We start from the raw sequence: 22,701 nt of genomic DNA on the forward strand, positions 1-22,701 counted from the left end.
ATATTTTTTTAAAAGTAAATAATTAATAAAAGTCAGTTCCCACAGTTTTTACTTAGTGTCTACTTTCCCATAAATCGTAAACCCTTAATTTCTAGCTAACAGTAGCGACATCAAATTATCTGCAACTTTCGAAGGTATCGAAGAAAAGTTTAAAGTTAAATATTCATTTCTCTGTGTCACTTCTGTTATTTTAATTGAGCAGGTGAGGGAGTTTGTTATTTTCCACGTCAGATCTGACTACTTTGTGGAGAACTTTTCTTATGTGGTAAGTTATGGATTTTTATCTTTTATTTTAAACGTTTTCTTTCTTCTATTTTGTATTTGTGGTTTTTCTTTTTGAATTCTGGGAAATCATGTAGTTCTGACATTTGGATACTTCATTTAGAATCTTTGATTAAATGTGAGAGTTTCTTATAGTAAGCTATGTAGGATTAGGTACTGAACTTGAAAAAAAGAACCCAACAAGATAAGGTTGGAAATGGACATATTACTTGATCTGACTAATGATCACGTAGCAGACTAAGCCATCTCGACTTTACACGTTTGATTACTTTTTCATAAGATGGCGCACGTTGGTAACTGGGATTGAAGTGTATTCTAAAGGTTTATAAATTTCGCTTAAAATAAATAGTAATAAAATAGGTAGTTAGAGTTCGTGAAGACTACTTTGCTCTATTAAGTGGTGATAACATTACTGTTACCATTAGAATCAGGTAGGCACTAGGCCTGTTGAAGAAAGATAATGACGAGCAAGAATAAGAAATCTTGGTTTTGCCTATTAGCAGGTTTCCTACTTTGGGACGCTCTGAATAGCTGAAAAGCGGCATATACACTAGACACAGAACTACTCTGCCAGGTATTCGTTTGCTATCCAACCTTTGATGATGTATAAAAAAGAAAATCCGTTCCATCCCTACACTGATAACGCTTCCTTTCATGTTTAAAGAAGAACTCCCATTTTTGAGAAAAAAAAATGTAAAACACGAATGTTATTATATTGTAGATAAGTGTATTTTATTCGCCAAACTTAGATGAGACGTTTTCCTTCGTAATGATTTACATTCCAGAAATCGAGGTACAATAAAGTTAATGCTTTTAAATGTAGATTAATTTATCTCGAATGGAACAAATTCCACTATGCAGAACTTTGTCTGTCGGTTATAAAATGTTCGTGCAAAGCTACACAAAACTATCTACGCATAGCTGTCCCTAATTCTGAACTAATAGACAAGAAGGAATGTAGCTTGCACAAAGCACCTAACGCCAACTCTTAAGTCATATTTTTGTGATTGAATAGTGGAACTTGATCATTACTTTACTAAAGTGCTCGTTCGTGGACCCAAAATGCGGAGCGTGTTTTGGAGGATTTCCTGATTTACATACCGGGCGTGCCAAGCAGTATACGCAAAGATACTGACTTTCATTCATTGGTGTTCGAGTTCTTTAAGTCTATGTTGTATTTTAAGCAGACTTCTATATATTATCATTTTACGTAACCCTAATACTCTTGTTTGAGAGGTACAGTACTGTACAATGTACAAGTCAAAATTTAGATTTCGGGCTGCTTTTAAAGAACAGTGGAAGGTAAATCACAGGTGAAACATCAACATGTTATTAATCTTCATGTTTATTACAACAGAACCTGTGGAAGTGCTTGATTTCAGTAAACAGTTAATATTTTGTGTGCCCCTTTTGCTTTAATAACTGCAGACAGTCTTTCAGGCATTGATGCAACACATGTAATTAAAGTTTCCTTTGGGATTTTACTCCATATCTTTCCAATATACTCCAATAAAGTTTATTTGGAGGTTACTTTTTATTTGTCAAGTTTCTTCTATCTGTTAAATCCCAGATCTGCTGAATTAGGTTAAGATTGGGGCTCTGTGGAGGCCATTGCGTTATTTGAATGACTTCATCAGCTTCTTAGTTAAGTGATTTCTGCATAGGTTAAATGAGTGTTTGGAGACACTGCATGGGTTATTATGACAGTTATTTCAGGCACTAAATTTGATCAGTATGTTTATTGAAGCATAACCCTTATGACGTCCTTGGTACAAGTTTAGGGTAATTCTAAAGAATGATAAGTATTCTCATCCTGACTCATTCAGCTATCATCAGGGATCAGTGAAGCATTACTATAGTGTTGAAATTTGCATTCTATAATGACATGGAAGAATGAACTCCATGAAGTAGAAAGAATTACAAAATATTATTTTGTCCTAACACTTTTCTACAGTACTCTGTACTTATTCACTTTTACTCAAAACTTTACATCGAAAGCTGAGCACACTATCTACGAAAGTACCCCCCGTTCTATAGGATAAAAGGTCAAAAGGGTATGATAATTTTACCTTGTCGGAAAAAAAAAAGGGGTTATTATTGCAGCGCCACCTATCAAAGTATCTGACATCGAAGCTCACGAAAATACGCCTCGCAATGTGGATAACACAGCTGTACGGAACTTATGGAAACATGAATAAAAGAAAAATGGGAGAAAACTTTTTTTCTCTTTTAACTTTTTTAAAATTTTTTTAACTTTTATATGTGATTGGGAATGTTTATATACAGTAAAATATTTATCTCGTTATAAATGTCATAAGAAGGTTGTTATATATACATATAGTTACAATATAAAACGGTCAGGACTAGGCTTAGTTTGATGTCCAATATAAAACCGTCAGGACTACGCTTAGTTTGATGTTCACACTTTAATTTATTTGCAGGTTATTTCTAAAGGAATTCTATTGTTGGCTGGAAAAGAAAAAATGACATCAAGTATCAAAACTTTCGCCGTGGCAATCACTCCGGAAATGACGCCCACTGCTACCATAGTGATTTACGATATTGCTCGAGAGGGCGTGGTTATTGCTGATAGTTTGACGTTTCCAGTTGACGGATTCTCCAGAAATGATGTAAGTTTTATACATTTCAGCGCTCTTTCAGACGGTAAATCAGTTTTCTTCTTGTTATCTAAATCATTTCATTTGACTGGAGAATGGTTTAACAGATTCGGGCCAACCAAGATGATAGGTTCTCATAACTTTTGTTTTGTGTCTACTAAACTACCCGTTGTTATTCTAAGTTAACCGAATATTAAGTTAGTCAGGCATTAAGCACTTGGTTGGTTAATTTAAACAGTCATGTGATGACTCGTGTATTGTACAGCCATGTTGATTTTCTAGCGTTTAGGTAAAATGCGATTTTCAGTCCTAGCACATTATCCTTGATTAACAACATTAATTATCAGTGTGTTGAAGAAATTAAATATTGATGTAATTAGTAGAAATTATTCATTGATTTAGTTCACAGTGAATTTGAAGAAAACGGGTACCGATGAAGAAACAGTGGAAGTTACTGTCAGTGGCCTTCCGGGCACTTACGTGGGCGTTTCTGGAATCGACAAAACCTTACTCAACATGCACTCAAGCAATGAACTCAATCATGATGATGTAAGTTTAGCGTCATATTACCACATGCATACGATTGGAGAATTTTGAATGCTCTTAGCAATCAAAGAACTGTCGAACTCTTTTCATTCCCTAAAAAGTAGGATCTTAAACTATTTAAAACTTGAGAAATTGTATAACTGAACCATTCTCAACTTACTGAAATTTACGCGAGTTTCGAATATTTGCGTAAAACTACAGCCGTTCCTATTTTGAACTGCTACACCAGAAGGAAAGCAGTTAGCCAACAATACCTACTGCCAAATGTGGAGATTTGTTTGTTTGTTTTGGAATTTCGCACAAAGCTACACAAAGGCTATCTGTGCTAGTCGTCCCTAATTTAGCAGTGTAAGACTAGAGGGAAGGCAGCTAGTCATCACTACCCACCGCCAACTCTTGAGCTACTCTTTTACCAACGAATAGTGGGATTGACCGTCACATTATAACGCCCCCACGGCTGGGAGGGCGAGCATGTTTGGCGCGACCGGGATGCGAACCCTCGACCCTCAGATTACAAGTCGCACGCCTTAACACGCTTGGCCATGTCGGGTAGATGTGGAGAGACACTAATCGAATAATAAGATATAACTACATCTCTTTTAAAAGCGTCCACTGCTACAAAGTTCTGAGCATAATTGTGTGGTAACAGGGTATAAACCATGAATCCTCGGTTTTGATCTAAAATTATTCACGAGGACTGCGTTTGTTTATAAAGTTCTCTGTATGATTCCAGTCACTGTTGAGTATGTCTTTAAAAGTTGAGTAAAAGAATGTCCGTGTTTCTTCGATGTCGGCTTTTCTTCTTACGTCACGTCCGCTTTAGTTTTAGTAACTGTTTCGATTCGAATTATGCTCCGTGGTCTGAGTAAATTCATCAATTAGCGTTTCACATTTTACACATTCAACTATAAGTTTATGGGCTTTAAAATTCAGTGTCGCATCTATCGCGTACTGATTTAGCATCAAAATTTGTTATCACTAAGCGCCAATTAAAGGTGAAGTTATAAACAGTGTTGTTATGTTAAACTGACCGTCTTCATTTATCAAGCATGAACAAACAAAAATAATTATTTTAGTACAAAACAAAGTCTTGCTGAAATATACATAAAACACTTCTCTGTAGCCCATGGTGCATGGTGAAAGGGGGTCTGTCCTCCCCACTTTTGATCATCCGGGGGACCTCTCCCCGAAATGTTTTGGGGATATTTTTTATGTATATAATCAATAAAATGTAACTATGTAAGCTTTGAAAATATTTGTATTTTAGTCACTGATGTTGTTCTTTAAAAGTTATTGGGAAAAAATAATCATATTTAAGTTTTATACCAAATAAAATTGGTATCTTAGGGACATGGGTCCCTGACTGCTAAGTGACACTTTAGTGTTACACTGTATGACATGAACATCTTCTCGTTTAGCTTATGTCACCCCAAAGAACCTCCGAAGGCCCGACATGGTCAGGTGGATAAGGCACTGGACTCGTAATCCGAGGGTCGCGGGTTCGAATCCCCGTCACACCAAATATGTTAGCCGTGGGTGGTGATGACTAGCTGCCTTCCCTCTAGTATTACACTGTTAAATTAGGGACGGCTAACGCAGATAGCCCTCGAGTAGCTTTGCGCAAAATTCAAAACAAACAAACAAACAGAACTTCCGATGGCTTAGTATTTGTAAGGAAAGCTTGTAACGATAAAATGTGTTTCAATCCTTAGGATAAGTTTAAAACAGAGAGGATATTGTGCAGCTTTGTGCTTAAAGAACTAAACACAAAGTTTGACACGTAGTGAAACCTACGAGAAGAGCTGCTGCTGTCTAATCAGAGAAACATAAATTAGAATTAGGACATGTTGTCCAAACTATAGATATATATATGCTTAATTAATCATAATTTTGGTCATTTACCAATACTTTTATGACATTTCAAGTATATGTTTGTTTTTATCAGCTATATTTACCGTAACATATTTTATTATTTTCTTTTGATATAACTTTTGTGATTTACCTGCGTTATTTGTTTGTGATTGAAACCCTTCCTTTGGAGAACTATATTGTTCGAAATTCATCCGCGTTACATAATATGATTAGCATTTTAAACCTTATTCCCTATTCTGAATTCAGACAAAACTTCTACGATAGTGACGTGTTTTGAAAGCAGAAGGAAAAGAAGAAGACAAACTAATAAAAAAGATAAACATTGTATTTCAGATGTTGTACAAAATGGCAACTTTCGACGGCTCCGCTAATGGCACATTCATGCACGTGATCCGCTCTAGAGAGGGGGAACCTAATGAAATACTACACTTCCCGTCTTCAACGTATGGTATTGATGCTAAGCGAACTTTCCAGGTAAAATTAGCATTTTGTGTAATGTCAACTAAATGTATGCTCAAGTGGAACTTCGTTGAATTTGCTTTTCCACTGTTTATTTATTTTTAACGCAAACTACACAATTGGCTACCTGCACTCTGTCCAACACGGGGAATTGACCCATGGATTTTAGTATTGTAAGCCTGTAAACTTTTTTTCCGCTGACCCACCAGAGGACTTGTTCTTTTAAAATCAAATACTTTGTTTACTCTACGTCTGACTTGGTTGCTGAATGGAAACTCTGAGGATTTATAACACTAAAAATATGGTTTCGATACCAGTGGTAGGCACAGAACAAGTAACTAACTCATTGTGTAGTTTTGCGCTTAACAACAAAACAAACAATTTTCATTTACTGTTAATTTATTTACCTCTACATACAGTTGATAGAACGTGTTTGTGATCGTACATTTTTAATATTTTGTTTTTATAATTTCATTATCTCGAGCAATACTTTTCAGTGAATAAACAGTTTGTTTTATATCACTAGCAGCTGGCTAAAAACTTAGCATTAGCAATGATCGGTGTGTTAAGTTTAGATTAAAACAGGCCGAGCTTGAAAGTCGAAAGAAGAATCAAGGACCTTTACTATAATGGTGATTTATATGAAAAAACGGCTCGTTTGGGTTGAGAAAATATTTTACATAGAAGAGCGAACAACGTTTCGACCTTCTTCGTGAACCTGACGATGACCGAAGAAGGTCGAAACGTTGTTCGCTCTTCTATGTAAAATATTTTCTCAACCCAAACGAGCCGTTTTTGCATATAAATTTCTCAACAAGTGGGTTTCTCGACATCACTGATTATAATGGTGATTATTTTGTTCTGAAATTAACGAATTATTAGCGGAGGTTTGACATACATGGAGTTGAGTCGCAACCTTATCTTTAGCATCAAAAAGCTTGTTCATCTAAAAAAAAACAGGACTTTATTATGAAAAACAGATGTGATATATGTATATTTTATTGAGCCTTGAAGGTTGTGATGTATTTCGTCTTGGGTTTTTACGTCGACAGTATTGTTATTAATGATATTTCGTCTTGGGTTTTTACGTAAACAATATTGCTATTAATGATATTTCTTGGGTTTTTACGTCGACAATATTGTTGTTAATGACATTTCGTCTTGGGTTTTAACGTAGACAATATTGTTATTAATGACATTTCGTCTTGGATTTTAACGTAGACAATATTGTTATTAATGACACTTCGTCTTGGGTTTTAACGTAGACAATATTGTTATTAATGACATTCCGTCTTGGGTTTTAACGTAGACAATATTGCTATTAATGATATTTCTTCTTGGGTTTTTACGTCGACAATATTGTTGTTAATGACATTTCGTCTTGGGTTTTAACGTAGACAATATTGTTATTAATGATATTTCGTCTTGGGTTTTTACGTAAACAATATTGCTATTAATGATATTTCTTCTTGGGTTTTTACGTCGACAATATTGTTGTTAATGACATTTCGTCTTGGGTTTTAACGTAGACAATATTGTTATTAATGACACTTCGTCTTGGGTTTTAACGTAGACAATATTGTTATTAATGACATTCCGTCTTGGGTTTTAACGTAGACAATATTGTTATTAATGTATCATATAAGAAATAGAAATATCAACAGCCTAACCAAGAAACGTTGTCGTATATTTAAATAAAATAAGTGAAGAAAATGGTCTGATACCAATTCTAAAAATTAAAATGTTCTCTTAAAATAATTTTAGTACTGTAGTCACTACGTTTCGTAGTTTTATTACACGTGGTAGCGTTCATAATTCAAGAATAATTAATTATCTTGAGGATGTAATTTGAAAAATTATAATAACAAAATTCTATTTTCAGTATGCGAACTTGATCGTGTTTACAGATGCAAATGTAACAAGTCAACCAGGTACGTAAAGTTTAGTGTTTAGTGTGGAATTTTAAATGGCTAACAAACGTTTTATCGGAACATAATTTCCAATTCGAAAGTTCTACATCCATACAAGAACTGGTCATGCAGCAAAACTGAATGAGGTGTTAAAACACTTTTTATCGCAGCTTAACAAAAGGTACCTGGGCCAGGTGTGAGTATGTGATTTACGTGCCCAGACTATAAATCAGAAGACAAAACTTGTTGCCACATACAAAAAGAACAAAAAGGGAAACACGCTTCCTCCTTGAGGGCTGTCGTTGCGGTATAAGAGTTAGTGGTATATGTTGTTGACTAGCTGCCTTCTCTCTAGTTTGGTCTGCAAGTTTAATGTTAAGGGCGACTATGCTAAGATAACCCTCGTGTCGCTTTGCACGAAATTCAGAAGTCAACCAACTAACTAACAGTCCTCAGAACCACCAAATTTAACCTGTTCAGTGCCGTAGACGAGATAACTCGTCCAAGCCGATCGGTAACACAGTGCCACAGACGAGTTAATTCGTTCTTAATAATACCTAATGTTAACGCTAGATGTCAGCACCATATATAAATTTGACCTACTTACAAATTGTTTCACTTTTTATCCAAAATGGCGTCACGAAAACAGTTACAAAATGAAGAAGCATTAGAGTTGTATTGTAGCAGCTGAAATACTTGGCAGTCAACAGGTTAACTCATTATACCTGATCTTATTGAATTGGGTGTTAGATTAACTTGTTTATTTTCTAAACAAACTAAATCTAATATGGCAGTTTGTGAATAACGCACCACGCGACAAACATTTAGCTAAAGAGTTTGTTTTATGAAAAATCTCAAAACGTGAGTGTTGGAAAAACACAACTAAAATATAAAAAGTTTTGTGTATAAACATAGAAATAATTATTAGAAACAATTTAGATTCACAACTCTGACAGATTTTTACTGAAAATTTTGTATGGATTTAACTTTTGGTTTATTTTTCTTCTAGACAAAATCAATGTTTCTTGTGATTAAAATGTGTTTAAAAACTACTTTTTTAGACATATCATTAAATTAAGTATTGCAAAGTCGTTTCTGAAAATGAGTAATTTTTATGGGGTGTTTATTTAAAGAAAAGTCTTGAAACTATTCCCATTTACATAATTAATCTCAGTGGCGTTAATTTTCTAGCCAGTTTAATTAAGTATTGTTTGCCATGTTGATAATTTGTAGTCATCTTAGTTGAGAAAATGGCTGATAAAACACATTTCTTACAGATCGATGCAACAGTAAGAAAGGCTACGCATCTTGTTTGGATGGAATGTGTTATCTAGCCAAGAAACAATGTGATGGACAATTGGACTGTAAGGATGGTTCAGATGAAAGTGGATGCAAGTATTCTTTCATTATAAAGTAAACTTTAACCTGATTTATACATCATTAAAATCACTGTTTCCTGTTTTTGTTCTAAATTTAGCATCTGAGTATCCAATCAAGAAATACATTTCACATCTTTTAGTTTGAATATATTCAGTCACAAGTTCGTGTTCAATGGTCAATACATATTTTCCCTCATAGGCACAGTTGTTTATTGGTGGAGTTATACCACTAGAAACTGGGTTTTAGTACCCGTGATAGGCAGCACACAGATAGCCCTTTGTGTATCTCTGTGTTTAATAACAAAACAACACTACATGTTATCAGTAGAGTCTCCAAACCATATATACAGTGTATATACAGTGTCATATACATTGTATGACACTAGACAAGCATTTTGTGTAAATTATAGGGATTTCTTCTTTTCAAGATTAAAATAATTATCTAAAGATAAAATTCTGATCATTTCATCATGGTGAAAACCCAAGATTTGATTTAATCTGAATTATTTTTACTTTATGAAATTTATAAGTTAGTGGAATTTAAAGTATTTTGTAACTCGTAACTTAAACTGATGAGAATAAATTTGTGTTGACTACACTTTATCACAACATGTTTGATAATCTGTTAATTCAAGCACAATTCACTTTATCAATATTACAGTAAAACAACTTAAAGCTTGTTAGAATGACTGTTGAACAATGACAAAAAAAGACAATAGCTGAAGTGCAGTACTGTGGAAAAGTGTTAGAACAACATTAAAAATTAGATTTCAGGCTAATTTCAAAGAACAATTGAAGGTAATTCACTGGCAAAACATCGAAATGTTATTAATCTTCATATTTAATACCACAAACTCAATGGAATTGCTTGAGTTCAGCAAACTGTTAATATTTTGTATGTCACCATTTTTCTCTAACTGCAGACGGTGTTTCAAGCATTATTGTGATGTATTTAATGAATGTGTTTAGAGAACATTGTATGTTTGCAGGAATTGGTCAGTGTTCAACTAGCAACACATAAAGCTTTTGTGTGAACTCTGCTCAACTGATAATTCTCTACACTTTTTGGACTGTGGAATGATAACAAAACTTAATATGTATTGTTAAACAATGTTTTTATGAAGGTTTATTTGTGGAGTCCTGTTAAATTGATTTCTTCCAGTATATATATCAATACTATATGCTTAGCTTCACTAGTAGACTACCATGTACCGAGAAACTCTGACAGTATTGTAATGTGTACTGAGAAACTCTCCAATAGTATAATGTGTACTGAGAAACTCTGCCAGTAGTGTAATGTGTACTGAGAAACTCTATCAATAGTGTAATGTATGTTGAGAAACTCTACTAGTAGTGTAATGTATGTTGAGAAACTCTATCAATAGTGTAATGTATGTTGAGAAAGTCTGCCAGTATTGTAATGTGTACTGAGAAACTCTGCCAGTAGTGTAATGTATGTTGAGAAACTCTACTAGTAGTGTAATGTATGTTGAGAAACTCTGCCAGTAGTGTAATGTATGTTGAGAAACTCTACTAGTAGTGTAATGTATGTTGAGAAACTCTATCAATAGTGTAATGTATGTTGAGAAAGTCTGCCAGTATTGTAATGTGTACTGAGAAACTCTACTAGTAGTGTAATGTATGTTGAGAAACTCTACTAGTAGTGTAATGTATGTTGAGAAACTCTATCAATAGTGTAATGTGTACTGAGAAACTCTGCCAGTAGTGCAATGTGTACTGAGAAACTCCACTGGTAGTGTAACAAGTACTGAAAAACTCCAATTGTAATGTAATGCGCACTAAGCAACTCCACTTGCAGTGTAGTATGCACCGAGAAACTCCATTTGTAGTCTACAGTGTATTGATGTTTGCCTAGAGTTAAGTGCAAAGCTACATATTGGGCTATCTGTGCTCTGCTCATCATGTGTATCAAAACCTGGTTTCTGCAGACATACTGCTGTGCCACTGGTGGGCACACTGTATTGAGAAACTCCACTGGTAGTTTACTTTTTACTCAAAAAGCCCACCTATGTTCTACCATTTTACAAGTCTTGCAAGTAAACATTTGGGGAATATGAAACCTATTCAATTGAGTTCCTACTTTTGAACTAACAGATCAGAAGGTAGATATTCATTCAAAAACACCTACCCACAACTCTTGTGATTCTCTTATCTAATCAAATAGTGAGAACTGACCATCTCTTTTATAGGGCACTTACAACTTCAAAGTGAAAGTGCAAATCTAGTTTAAGGTTTGAGACTCGTAAGTGCAAACTCCACCATTAGTTTACTTTGTACCAAGAAACTCAACCAATAGTAGAGTGTGATATTACATCTATTTTTTGTTCCCAAATTAATTTATCCCATGATTTTTGTTTATTATAACAGTTCAACACACCTTCTGACATAATTATTTTCAAGATAAGTGAAAAATGAAGTTTACTGAACATTTTGAAGACCAATGAACTAGCAATGCTTTTATGATCCATAAAAGTTAGTCCTGATTATAAATATCTACCTAATAATGAACACAGAAGATGATAAAAAATTCTTAATAGCTTTAAAACACTGATGTTTTGGTAGAATTGTAGAATTTCTTAGCAAAAAATGATCATTTCCTAACGATACAAACTTTTAGGTGAAAACAACTATATGATCAAAAGTTTAAAAAGTTTGCTGAAGTAGTTTTTAAGTGTCTTTCATCTCAACAATTTTTTCCTCAATGTTGAAATTATGAATAAAAATATCTAGTTTGAAACAGAAGTAATTGTTAATACTGTGAGATTTTAGGACAAAATTCAATGACGTATGAACAACGATTATTTCTTTAAACCATTTATACTGTCAATAAGGATGTGCTGAAAACAAAATTTATCAGTTAGCTGAAATATAATGACATTTCAGGTTTAAATTATTGTTTGAAATATCAATCTCTTAGAAACTGATGGAAGTACTAACCTGTATGGAAACTGAAGAACGAAGAAAATATGTTGCAGTGTGTTTGTTTATTTTTAATTTTGAGCAAAGCTATACGAGAGCTATCTTCACTAGCCGTCCCTAATTTAGCAGTGTAAGTCTGAGGGAATGCAGCTAGTCATCACCACCTACCGCCAACTCTTGGGCTACTCATTTACCAACGAATAATAGGATTGACTGTAGCATAATAATGCCTCCAAGGCTGAAAGGGCGAGCATGTTTGGTGTGACGGGGATTCGAACCCGCAACCCTCAGATTACGAGTCAAGTGTCCTAACTACTTGGCCATGCCAGGACCATGTTGTAACAAGAGTGGTACAAAGGGTGGAGAGCGGTAACAAACAGTCAACAGTCTGAATCACGTGCTACTACGTAATCACGTTGACTGTTTCGTTTGTGACATTATATGTTCCCCGAGTGCAGAGCTAGCTATTCTATAAACTGTTGTTCGTTGTAACGATTCGAAGTAATTACATGTAATGTAATGCCATAACAATATACACTTGTTCTGCCAAACTCAGAAATGTTTTGCACACTTATATAAATAAAACAAAGAGACTAAAAACTCACATTCAAAATAATTGTCTTGGCTTAATAAACCTTTCTGGATTCGTACATCACACAAGATTAAATGCTATTTTGTTTTCCAGGTCCTGTGAGGAGTAACTTAAACCTAACACACTTCAAACTACATCGGAGAAGCCGGTTGTGGCAGATATATGAGAATTCACGATTGTGGAAAGATATCAATATTGGGTGAGAGTTCAGCCATAACTTAGGTTTATTTCTGATGCATAAAAACGTAGAAATAAAAACACAGGTAAAATCAAATGAAAAATTAATTTTAGGCCCAATAAAAAGACACTATTAACCTCTTTCATTTGTTCAAATTTAAATTATTGTATTTTAGATTTGTTTTCAAATTTTGATTATTTTTATATATTTTATCCAATAGCTCTCAAGGTTATCAAACCTTTCGCTTTCCATCATCTAACATTCCAACAAACTGGATAATCACAGCCTTTGGAATGAACAGCAACATGGGTTTTGGAATTCTTACTCCTTTACTAGAAGTACGTATGAAATCGCAAAAAGTTAACACGTTAAATTAATCTTAACAAACAATTTAAAACTGTGTTGAAACTTACAGTTTAAATTAAATCAAATTTGTTTTTGGTTTTATGAACATAAATTTCAGACTCAACTTTAAATATTTATTATGCATGTATACAACTATGTGCAGGTATAGTTTGTGTGGCTTTTCGTGAATATCAGAAAAACATAAATTATTATCACGTGTGTCAAATGTCTTAACATACTGCTTTCCTAAACTTACAAAATCAAAGCAATTTATCACTGTCCTAGTCTACCAAAACAAAACAACGTATTAATACTAGAAATAAATGGCCTTATAATACCAAATTGTTGTTTAGAGTTAATTAAACACTCAACGTTTCGCTTGACAGCTTCTTCAGGAATGTTAAGTAAAACATAAATCAAAACTAACTGTGCAAAGCAACAACAGTTTGGCGTTTTAAGGACGTTTATCTCTGGTATTAATATGATTTCCATACACCAATGTGATCTACAGAAACTAAATAAAAATTAACGCATTGGTGTCCTAAATTTGCAAAACAAAGCAGCATTTAATAATGTCATAAAAATATTATTATCCTAATCATTTAGCAGAAAGCAAATAGCCTAAAGCTATGTTAATAAGTACACACAAAACCAGCAGAGCATTGAAAATATCTTGGTTATTCTAGAACATTTTTAAATAGCTTAAAGTTCGAAGTTTATTCATTAATTTAAATTGTTTTAACGATCTGGACCATGAGGTGTTTTTTTTTCAAAAACCTGTTAAATACAATTACATATTTAAAACAAATGTTTATTTATTTAGTTTTCAAATGTGAAGTCTTTCTTTACGAACGTCGAAATGCCAGAAGTATGTAAAGAAGGAGAACAAATTGGAATTAAAGTTACTGTTTGTAACTATAAATCAGTGGAGACTGAGGTAAGCTTGTTTGTAACTACAAATCAGTGGAGACTGAGGTAAGCTTGTTTGTAACTATAAATCAGTGCAGACTGAGGTAAGCTTGTTTGTAACTACAAATCAGTGGAGACTGAGGTAAGCTTGTTTGTAACTATAAATCAGTGGAGACTGAGGTAAGCTTGTTTGTAACTACAAATCAGTGGAGACTGAGGTAAGTCAAAAGCAAATTACTGTTTATAACTACAAATCAGTGGAGACTGAGGTAAGCCAAAAGCAAATTACTGTTTGTAACTACAAATCAGTGGAGACTGAGGTAAGCCAAAAGCAAATTACTGTTTGTAACTACAAATCAGTGGAGACTGAAGTAAGTCAAAAGCAAATTACTGTTTGTAACTACAAATCAGTGGAGACTGAAGTAAGTCAAAAGCAAATTACTGTTTGTAACTACAAATCAGTGGAGACTGAGGTAAGCCAAAAGCAAATTACTGTTTGTAACTACAAATCAGTAGAGACTGAGGTAAGCCAAAAGCAAATTACTGTTTGTAACTACAAATCAGTGGAGACTGAGGTAAGTCAAAAGCAAATTACTGTTTGTAACTACAAATCAGTGGAGACTGAGGTAAGTCAAAAGCAAATTACTGTTTGTAACTACAAATCAGTGGAGACTGAGGTAAGCCAAAAGCAAATTACTGTTTGTAACTACAAATCAGTGGAGACTGAGGTAAGCCAAAGGCAAATTACTGTTTGTAACTACAAATCAGTGGAGACTGAGGTAAGCCAAAGGCAAATTACTGTTTGTAACTACAAATCAGTGGAGACTGAGGTAAGTCAAAAGCAAATTACTGTTTGTAACTACAAATCAGTGGAGACTGAGGTAAGTCAAAAGCAAATTACTGTTTGTAACTACAAATCAGTGGAGACTGAGGTAAGCCAAAAGCAAATTACTGTTTGTAACTACAAATCAGTGGAGACTGAGGTAAGCCAAAAGCAAATTACTGTTTGTCTCAAACGTATTATAAAAAATATTTAGTAAGTGAAAGTTCCAACTTAGTCTCTGTATATGTTAAGACAAGTGACTGTGATTTACTGAAATATGTATTTGCATTCTAAATAGCCAGTTAGATTCTTAAGCCTGTAAGAGAGAACAAGTGACGTAGAACAAACCTCAGATGGATGATTCTATTAACAGAAAAATAATTACAACCTTTTTATTTGCCATCTTAAGCAGCTGTTTGCCTGATAAAGTCGAGACCACCTAAAAGAGAATTTCTAACGTATAATTTTACGTTATGGTAATTTTATGGTTCATGTTATTACGTAAATATATGTAGCGTACTTGATTACACAGGGATACGGATAATGTGTTTATCTTGTTTAGTAATAATTATTATTGATAATAATTCCATCAACTCTCATGAACTTGTGGTAAACGAGTTTTTTTTCTCTGAGCATGTGTTGTAAGGGAAGTGGTATTGCAGTCATATTTTGGAAAAGTGAACAAGTGAACCAACATAGTTTGGCCATTCTTCATTTCAATAACATTAGCACGTTCTATGATTTCTGTTTCTATGTGTTTATAAGAGAATCGTAACACTTTGATTTTATACAGGTGTTCGTAAGCATAGCCAAGTCACAAGATTACGACTTTGTTACTCTGGAAACCAACGGTTCACAGATGGAGCATCACGTAACGGTTAGTGTCAATTTACTTCATGGTTTTTCTTTTGTGTGTTATACTATTAAAACATTCGTGGTGTTGGGTATACATTTATAGAAACTACTCCACAAACAATTAAACAATCCTAGAAAACTTGTGCATCGTGTAAAAATGAATATACAATCCTAAACGAATCTGATAGCCGTCTAAATGGCCGCGAGGTTAAATGAAGCGGATCAAACGTACTATACGATACGTAATGCCACCCAAATAGCTCTAGTACAAAATACTGTTATTCAAATGAATTGATAAAAAACTACAGATTTATCAAGTAAGAGACGCCATATCTAGCGATGTTTTCGAGAAAAAAAAATCGCACCAAAAAAGTTAACGCGTAAACGCTACTATCTGAGGAATGATAGATACATTCTCCAAATAACTTTACCTTTGCTTTGCATACTACTAGCTAGCTCCACCCACCTCTCCCTTACGTATATGATGACATTCCTATCTCTCCCTTACGTATCTAATGACGTTCTTCCGTACTTTTCTGGTACTTTAATGAGGTTTAAAAACACTTCCCACACACATTGTTCTTTTAATAGTAAACTTGTACGGTTTACAATGGTAAACGAGACGATCTTTTGCATTATTGTTATTCATCATGAATGTTTTCTGCGTATTTTCTTATATTATCAAATAATACTGTTTCACTTGCTGGAGTATCCGTACCCTGGACGGATGCTATATGAATTCATGATTAATGGAAGGTTATCTTAGGACATAAGATATATAATTAAGTATACTTACGAAACACGAAAAACGTCCATATAAACTGTAAATCACAAAATGTGAAACCGTAAATTTGTATGTATTCTGACAAAGACCGAATGACCTCCATCCCAAATGTGGTGAAGATCAATCTAGAGTGGGTGAAGTAGCAGTAAAAAAAAAAAAAAAATGCATTAAAAACCACAAAACGCAACACCAAGAATTTGTATTTACCCCCACACGGGGCTAATGAATCCCATAGCAGTTTTGGTGAAGATCCATTTACACCCTCGATGTAATTTCTTGGACATATAACAAGCAATATTTATTATATTTGTATAATTTATTTACAAGAGATCTGCTTCTGAAACTAAAAAAAAAAACGAGTTATTTTACAACAAATAGATATATTATAACAGATAAAAGTATTTGCTTTATATTTTAATTTATATTGAATTTTAAATTAGTATTATCGATTATTACCATGATTTTTGAGAGGGTTTTATTTATTCGTGCATAAGAATCGAATATGACATTAATGCATCAAATAAATATGCCTCCTGTTGTAAAAGTAAACTCGAACTAAATATGAATTTATTTGAAAATTTGTTAATGTTCTATTACTTAGGATGACTTTTTAATGAATTATCCAAACTGAAGGTTCTTGTTTTTAAATTCTCTAAATTTTCCTTAAACACATTATTTCCATTTACTGTTCGTAAATCTCAAGTGTAGTCTAGATTTGATTAAAATGATCCTTCTAGAAGTAAAATTGAGAAGGTAATACGATCATTAATAATGCGATTTATTTTTCAAGTTACATTTTTCTTGTTCTGTGTAAATTCCAGAATATTTAAAGATGTCTAATCATTATTATTTATGATAAATCTATACTCTATAAAGCAAAAACTCTCTCAAGATCCACTAGTTTTTGAAAAGTAAGAGGTTTAAGAACAATAAAAAATGGAATTATTTTTTTATAAATATACTTGTAATTTTTTTCCACAAAATTATTTAAGATTACCCCAGGACAATGTGAAGTAACGTACCTACCAATTGCGCCTCGCCGCCTAGGGGAATTGAACGTAACTGTTATGGCTAACACTCAAGATTTTAAGGAAATGATCATCCGTCGCCTAAAAGTAGAAGTGAGTGTGTTTATTGTTTGTTTTCAGTAATAAATATTTAGAATAATTAATAATAAAATATGAATGTATCATATATTTTCGATGCTTAATTTTGATTATCAATGTCGAACTTCTGTTTTTTTTTAAAACAAAAGCAGTTGTCAATAACTAGGCCTAACGAATTATGTTGATGGGAAAATCGTTTAGCATACTTTGTGTGGTCTCGTTTCCAGGTTAGTAAACTTAAGTCTGAAGATATCACTTTAATTTTTAATGTTTTTCTTCGTCATAAAACCTTCAATCGTACATTTAAGTATTTATATATAAATTATATTTTGCTATCTTTTAACTTTTTTTTTCTAAAGTTAGCCCAGTGTGTTCAACTCATTCAAATTTGTGTTTGTTATTTTAGCCTGATGGAATCGCTCAACATCATCACACTTCTCTTCTTCTCGATCTAAGCCATGGGTCTTATTTCATCAAGTATTTAGACACTAACCTTAGCAAGCCACAGTTTTTATCTGGTCAGAAAGAACAACCTTATGTACATGGCTCTAATAAAGTTAAATTAACAGTTTCAGGTAAAAAGATTTTATTGAGTTATTCCACTCCTAACCTTGAATTTTCTATATACATAAATTATAAGTTAATATTTCTTGCCTCACTGAAATTTTAGACACTAAGATGTAATAGAATGCAATTTTTTAGTACTAGATTCTGTCCTAAGATTTTATAAAAGATACGGACGTTTAGGTATTGGGATAAAAAGAGAAAATCGTAACAGGAGCCGTCCATAGAACGTACAATTTTATAATTTCTATAAAATCGTGAAAAGCACAGTAAATTAGAAAGTTTTAACATTACAGTTAATAATAAGTAGTTCTGGAACAACGTACGAAATTATATAATTATATATTTTTTTCTATTTAATAAAGATTTATACGTAATAAAGCGTTTGTCTCTCATTTACAGGTGGTGTTGTAGGCCTTGCTTTCTCGACCATGCCTCTAAACTCGACAACTTTACTTCGTAAACCGTGTGACGGTGGAGAGCAGAACATGTTTAACTTTGCTGCCAATTTATATGCTCTTCTGTATTTCCGTCGGACAAATCATAAGATACTGGAACTGGAGAGAGAGGCGCTGCATTACCTAAATTTAGGTTTGTTTTTGTTTCTTGTTATTAACGAAAATTGTTTGGTTCCACCATGCAACAAAGGCTTAAGACCAACGGTCGAAATGCCCTTCTTTTCCGTTTATTTTGTTTCTTTGTTTTTGAATTTCGCGCAAAGCTACACGAGGGCTATCTGCGCTAGCCGTCCCTAATTTAGCAGTAATAGAGGGAAGGCAGCTAGTCATCACCACCCACCGCCAACTCTTGGGTTACTCTCTTACCAACGAATAATAGGATTAACTGTAACGTAATAATGCCCTCAAGGCTGAAAGGGCGAGCATGTTTGCTGTGATGAGGATTCGAACCCGTGACCCTCGGATTACGGGCTCATATCTAAAAGTGGAATTCCTATTTAAAGGTCTAAGTTTTCTTTTCAACTGGAAATGTTTGTGCATCGTCTATTAAACATCATTTTGAATGTATGTAAATTGTGAGAAAGAAATGAACATTGGTTATTTTTTTCAAGGATACGATTTAAGCTATAAATACACATACAGGGTAAGAAAAATTACCATTTATTAAAATTATTTGGAATTGACGTGTATATATCATTAATGTGTGGTAACATTTGGAAATATCATTAACGTTTGGTAACACTTGGAAATGCCATGAACGTGTGGTAACACTTGCATATATCATTAACGTGTGGTAACAAATAAGTAACAAAAAAGCAGGCAGTCAACTTCAGGATCCGATAAGTAACAAATAACTTCAGGTGGTGATGCTTCATTTCAGTTGTATGAATATGTTACTTCAGTTCATTCCATCCAACTGTCTGTTTTTCACCTAGACTTTCCTTTACTATTTAACTCAGAAACTCCCTTGTATAGAGAGCACTAGGTCTTATTAATCCGACGCTTGTGGTTATGGTAGCTGTACTTGTGAATGCTAAAGACGTAAGATATTCAATGCCTTTTCTTGTTTATTAGAGAGACTAATTAATATAACAGTTGAAAGTGACGAGTAACAAGAAACATATTCAAGAAGTCGTGTGTTGCTACAGTTAGCTGTAACTAGTTGCTGATAAATGTGAAACTCAATCTAGCATTCGATTTATCACTTATCACTGCGTTATACTGGCTTTGAGATGCTTCACTCTCCACCAGTAACTCTTGTTAAACAAAGCTAAATCGAAATAACGAGACTGGATTGGCTTTGTGTAGTATATAATGTACGTTCCATCACTATATAAAACACGTTTTAATTTACACTTGTCCAGGGTCACTGATGGAATATCTTGAAACCGGTATATTCAGTGAGAAGTAATAAATAGAACGATATATTGGGTTTCACGTTCGTATTTTAAAGAGTTTGTCAGCTCATGAGAATGAACTGTTAGCACCAACGCTTCATGTTCATGAAGTTCCTGTGTAAATATAGGATCATTGTTTCAGTCGAAGGCATCTCAAAATATCATACGTATAATAAAATGTTAAAATATTCAACGATAAATGACACGAATGCATTAGAACACCTTATCTCTTTCAGACGTACCTTCTTAATATTTTTGAAGATAAACTATAACAACCGAAAATATGTGTTTTTAATAGAATAATAAACAATCTCTTAAGAAATATCAGGTCTGTGTTTTGTACTTGTTTTTATTTGTATGCATCGGGTTTAAAAACGAAAGTTGTTGTTGAGAATTTCTTCTTGTTCACAGGTTATCAAAATCAGCTCCGTTACCAGAACGAAGACGGATCATTTCGAATGTTCCGGTGGGATAACAAACCCAGTGTCTGGTAAGTTTGAGAAACGTGTGTCATTGGCGTGGAAAGCCGTATTACTTAATAACGAACTTCGTTTCTTGTTCATTTCACACGTCTTAATGAACATTGGGGTAGTTGATTTCGTTTCTAGACGAAAAGCCCCCCCCAGTGGCACAGCGACATGTCTGCGGACTTAAAACGTTAAAAACCGGGTTTCAATATCCGTGGTGGACAGAGCACAAATAGCCCATTGTATAGCTTTGTGCTTAATTCAGAAACAACAACAGTCTGGAAGAAGAAATGTAATTGAAACATGAAGATAAAACAGTTAACAGTTATATTACGTCATTTTTAAATGGTTAAATACTTGTTTCACAGCCAGTTATTTTCATGCAAACGTAATTTCATCATAGATTGTTGTCTTTGAAAGTATGTATATATACAATATTCTATATGCCCACTGAACTGTATAATAAACATTTATAGCCTAAATACTAATCATTCGTAATGCTTCTTTATATTTCTACCCAAAAATATTGTTTCTCCAGCATTTACTTTAATCATTTTGTAGTTTTTATTTCGTTTTTGTTAGTTCTGCAAAAGAAAGGTATCTCAGTGTTGAACTTATCTAAATCGTGCAGTTCTATATGATGAATTTGGTACGATATGTCACGTATGTCTACATTAATCCCCCCGAAATTGTTATATATATATATATATATAATCGAAGTATATATTGCAATTTTTATTGTGTTGTTTTATCTTACTTCAAATATGATAGTAAACTGAGAAAGCATTGCTTCATATTTCTCTATTCTTACTAGTTTTAACCTAAATTACCAGTTTTCTGGGCTTAACCTAAGAGTTGAGTTTATCTTATTTGCGTATTGTTGAAATATTAATATATGTATGTTAAGGACTATTTGAAAAATGTTGAATATGCAAAGAATCAGTGATTTACAATTGAAGTATTGTTTACTTTGATATCTAAGATATGATTTTATAAGGTTATACATTTTGTTTGGCTAATTAGTTTTTGCCAGTTGATGTTCTATTTTTAAATATCAATATCAAATAAATACAGGTAATTCAGTATGTCATTTTAAAATGATTTAAGGTATGCATATCATTAAATGACGGTACAACTACAGTCAGTATAAAGTCGCGGTGGAACAGATGTATCAGAACTACTGTCTTGGCACCTGATTTTATAGCTAGCTCCCGAATCTCCAAAAATAAGAATATAAAAATTAAAATTAATTGGGTTTTACAATTTTCATACTGTTGGCGAACACTGACTGTTTGTGATTCTAGTGTTCACTGGTAGAACTCCCTCAGTCAATCCATCCAGCACATGCTGCCACTCTCTCTCTGGAACTAGCATCAGGCACCGTACCATAGCACTGCCTCAATAGCAGGTGACAAAGCGTTAAAATAATGAAATGTTTTTGTCATACGTCGAGTAGTTATTAAGGCACTTAATGTATTTTATAATTATACTGTGTGTTTAAAACGTGCATATTTTCAAAGGCTTATTGTTTACATAATATGCAATGCAGGTCGCTTTTTTTTTTTTTTTAGTTATCCGTGTTGGACTGCAGGTATAGAAAAACGTATAAAAGTTAAAATTTTTAACACTGTACTGCTGTCAAAATATAGTAAATTATTGTTGTTGCTTTTTATAGCAAAATCACATCGGGCTATGTACTGTAGTAAATTATTAAAATATGCCTTTTTAAAGTTTGTTTCAACGCTAGTAATTTGTATGTGGTTGTTTTTTCTTGCAGCTTGATTTATAAATAATTTGATTTACTACTTTTCTTTCAGTAATATATGTGAACCGAGAAAACAGTGCTTCTTATTTCTTCATTCTTACAGGCTTTAGCCTAGTTGAGTATTAATGTGAGTAGTCTCAAGGTATCAGTGAGATCTTCACCTGGATGGTGATGCTCCAGTCTGGCAAATTATAAAATTTACCACAACACTATTGTGTCTTGTGTACTGTTATGTCGTCAAAAACAGATCATTTTGGGACGCAAAATTTTCATAAACTTGGGTAACACAGATGTGTTAAAATCGGAGATTTATAATTTCCGACAGGGGATTACATTCTGTACTTTGTTAGGGGCCCGGCATGGCCAAGCGTGTTAAGGCGTGCGACTCGTAATCTGAGGTTGCGGGTTCGCATCTCCTTCGCGCCAAAGATGCTCGCTCTTTCAGCCGTGGG

At 33.6% G+C, this 22,701-nt stretch overlaps 1 protein-coding gene across 5 annotated transcripts in view; it reads left to right on the top strand.

Moving 5' to 3' along the window:
* The window catches only part of LOC143250919 (CD109 antigen-like), a 159,016-nt gene that overhangs the window by 125,145 nt on the left and 11,170 nt on the right, over positions 1 to 22,701 (top strand). For all 5 annotated transcript variants that reach the window (XM_076502105.1, XM_076502104.1, XM_076502103.1 and 2 more), the window contains 14 exons: positions 203 to 265; positions 2,724 to 2,912; positions 3,303 to 3,449; positions 5,652 to 5,792; positions 7,660 to 7,708; positions 8,965 to 9,078; positions 12,692 to 12,797; positions 12,997 to 13,114; positions 13,945 to 14,058; positions 15,647 to 15,730; positions 17,485 to 17,613; positions 18,005 to 18,173; positions 18,565 to 18,753; positions 20,429 to 20,507. In XM_076502105.1, the coding sequence (XP_076358220.1) occupies positions 203 to 265; positions 2,724 to 2,912; positions 3,303 to 3,449; positions 5,652 to 5,792; positions 7,660 to 7,708; positions 8,965 to 9,078; positions 12,692 to 12,797; positions 12,997 to 13,114; positions 13,945 to 14,058; positions 15,647 to 15,730; positions 17,485 to 17,613; positions 18,005 to 18,173; positions 18,565 to 18,753; positions 20,429 to 20,507 (1,691 nt within the window). The remainder of the gene's footprint in view (positions 1 to 202; positions 266 to 2,723; positions 2,913 to 3,302; positions 3,450 to 5,651; positions 5,793 to 7,659; positions 7,709 to 8,964; positions 9,079 to 12,691; positions 12,798 to 12,996; positions 13,115 to 13,944; positions 14,059 to 15,646; positions 15,731 to 17,484; positions 17,614 to 18,004; positions 18,174 to 18,564; positions 18,754 to 20,428; positions 20,508 to 22,701) is intronic.

This window comes from Tachypleus tridentatus, chromosome 5 (genome assembly GCF_004210375.1).
Source record: "Tachypleus tridentatus isolate NWPU-2018 chromosome 5, ASM421037v1, whole genome shotgun sequence".
NCBI lineage: Eukaryota > Metazoa > Arthropoda > Merostomata > Xiphosura > Limulidae > Tachypleus > Tachypleus tridentatus.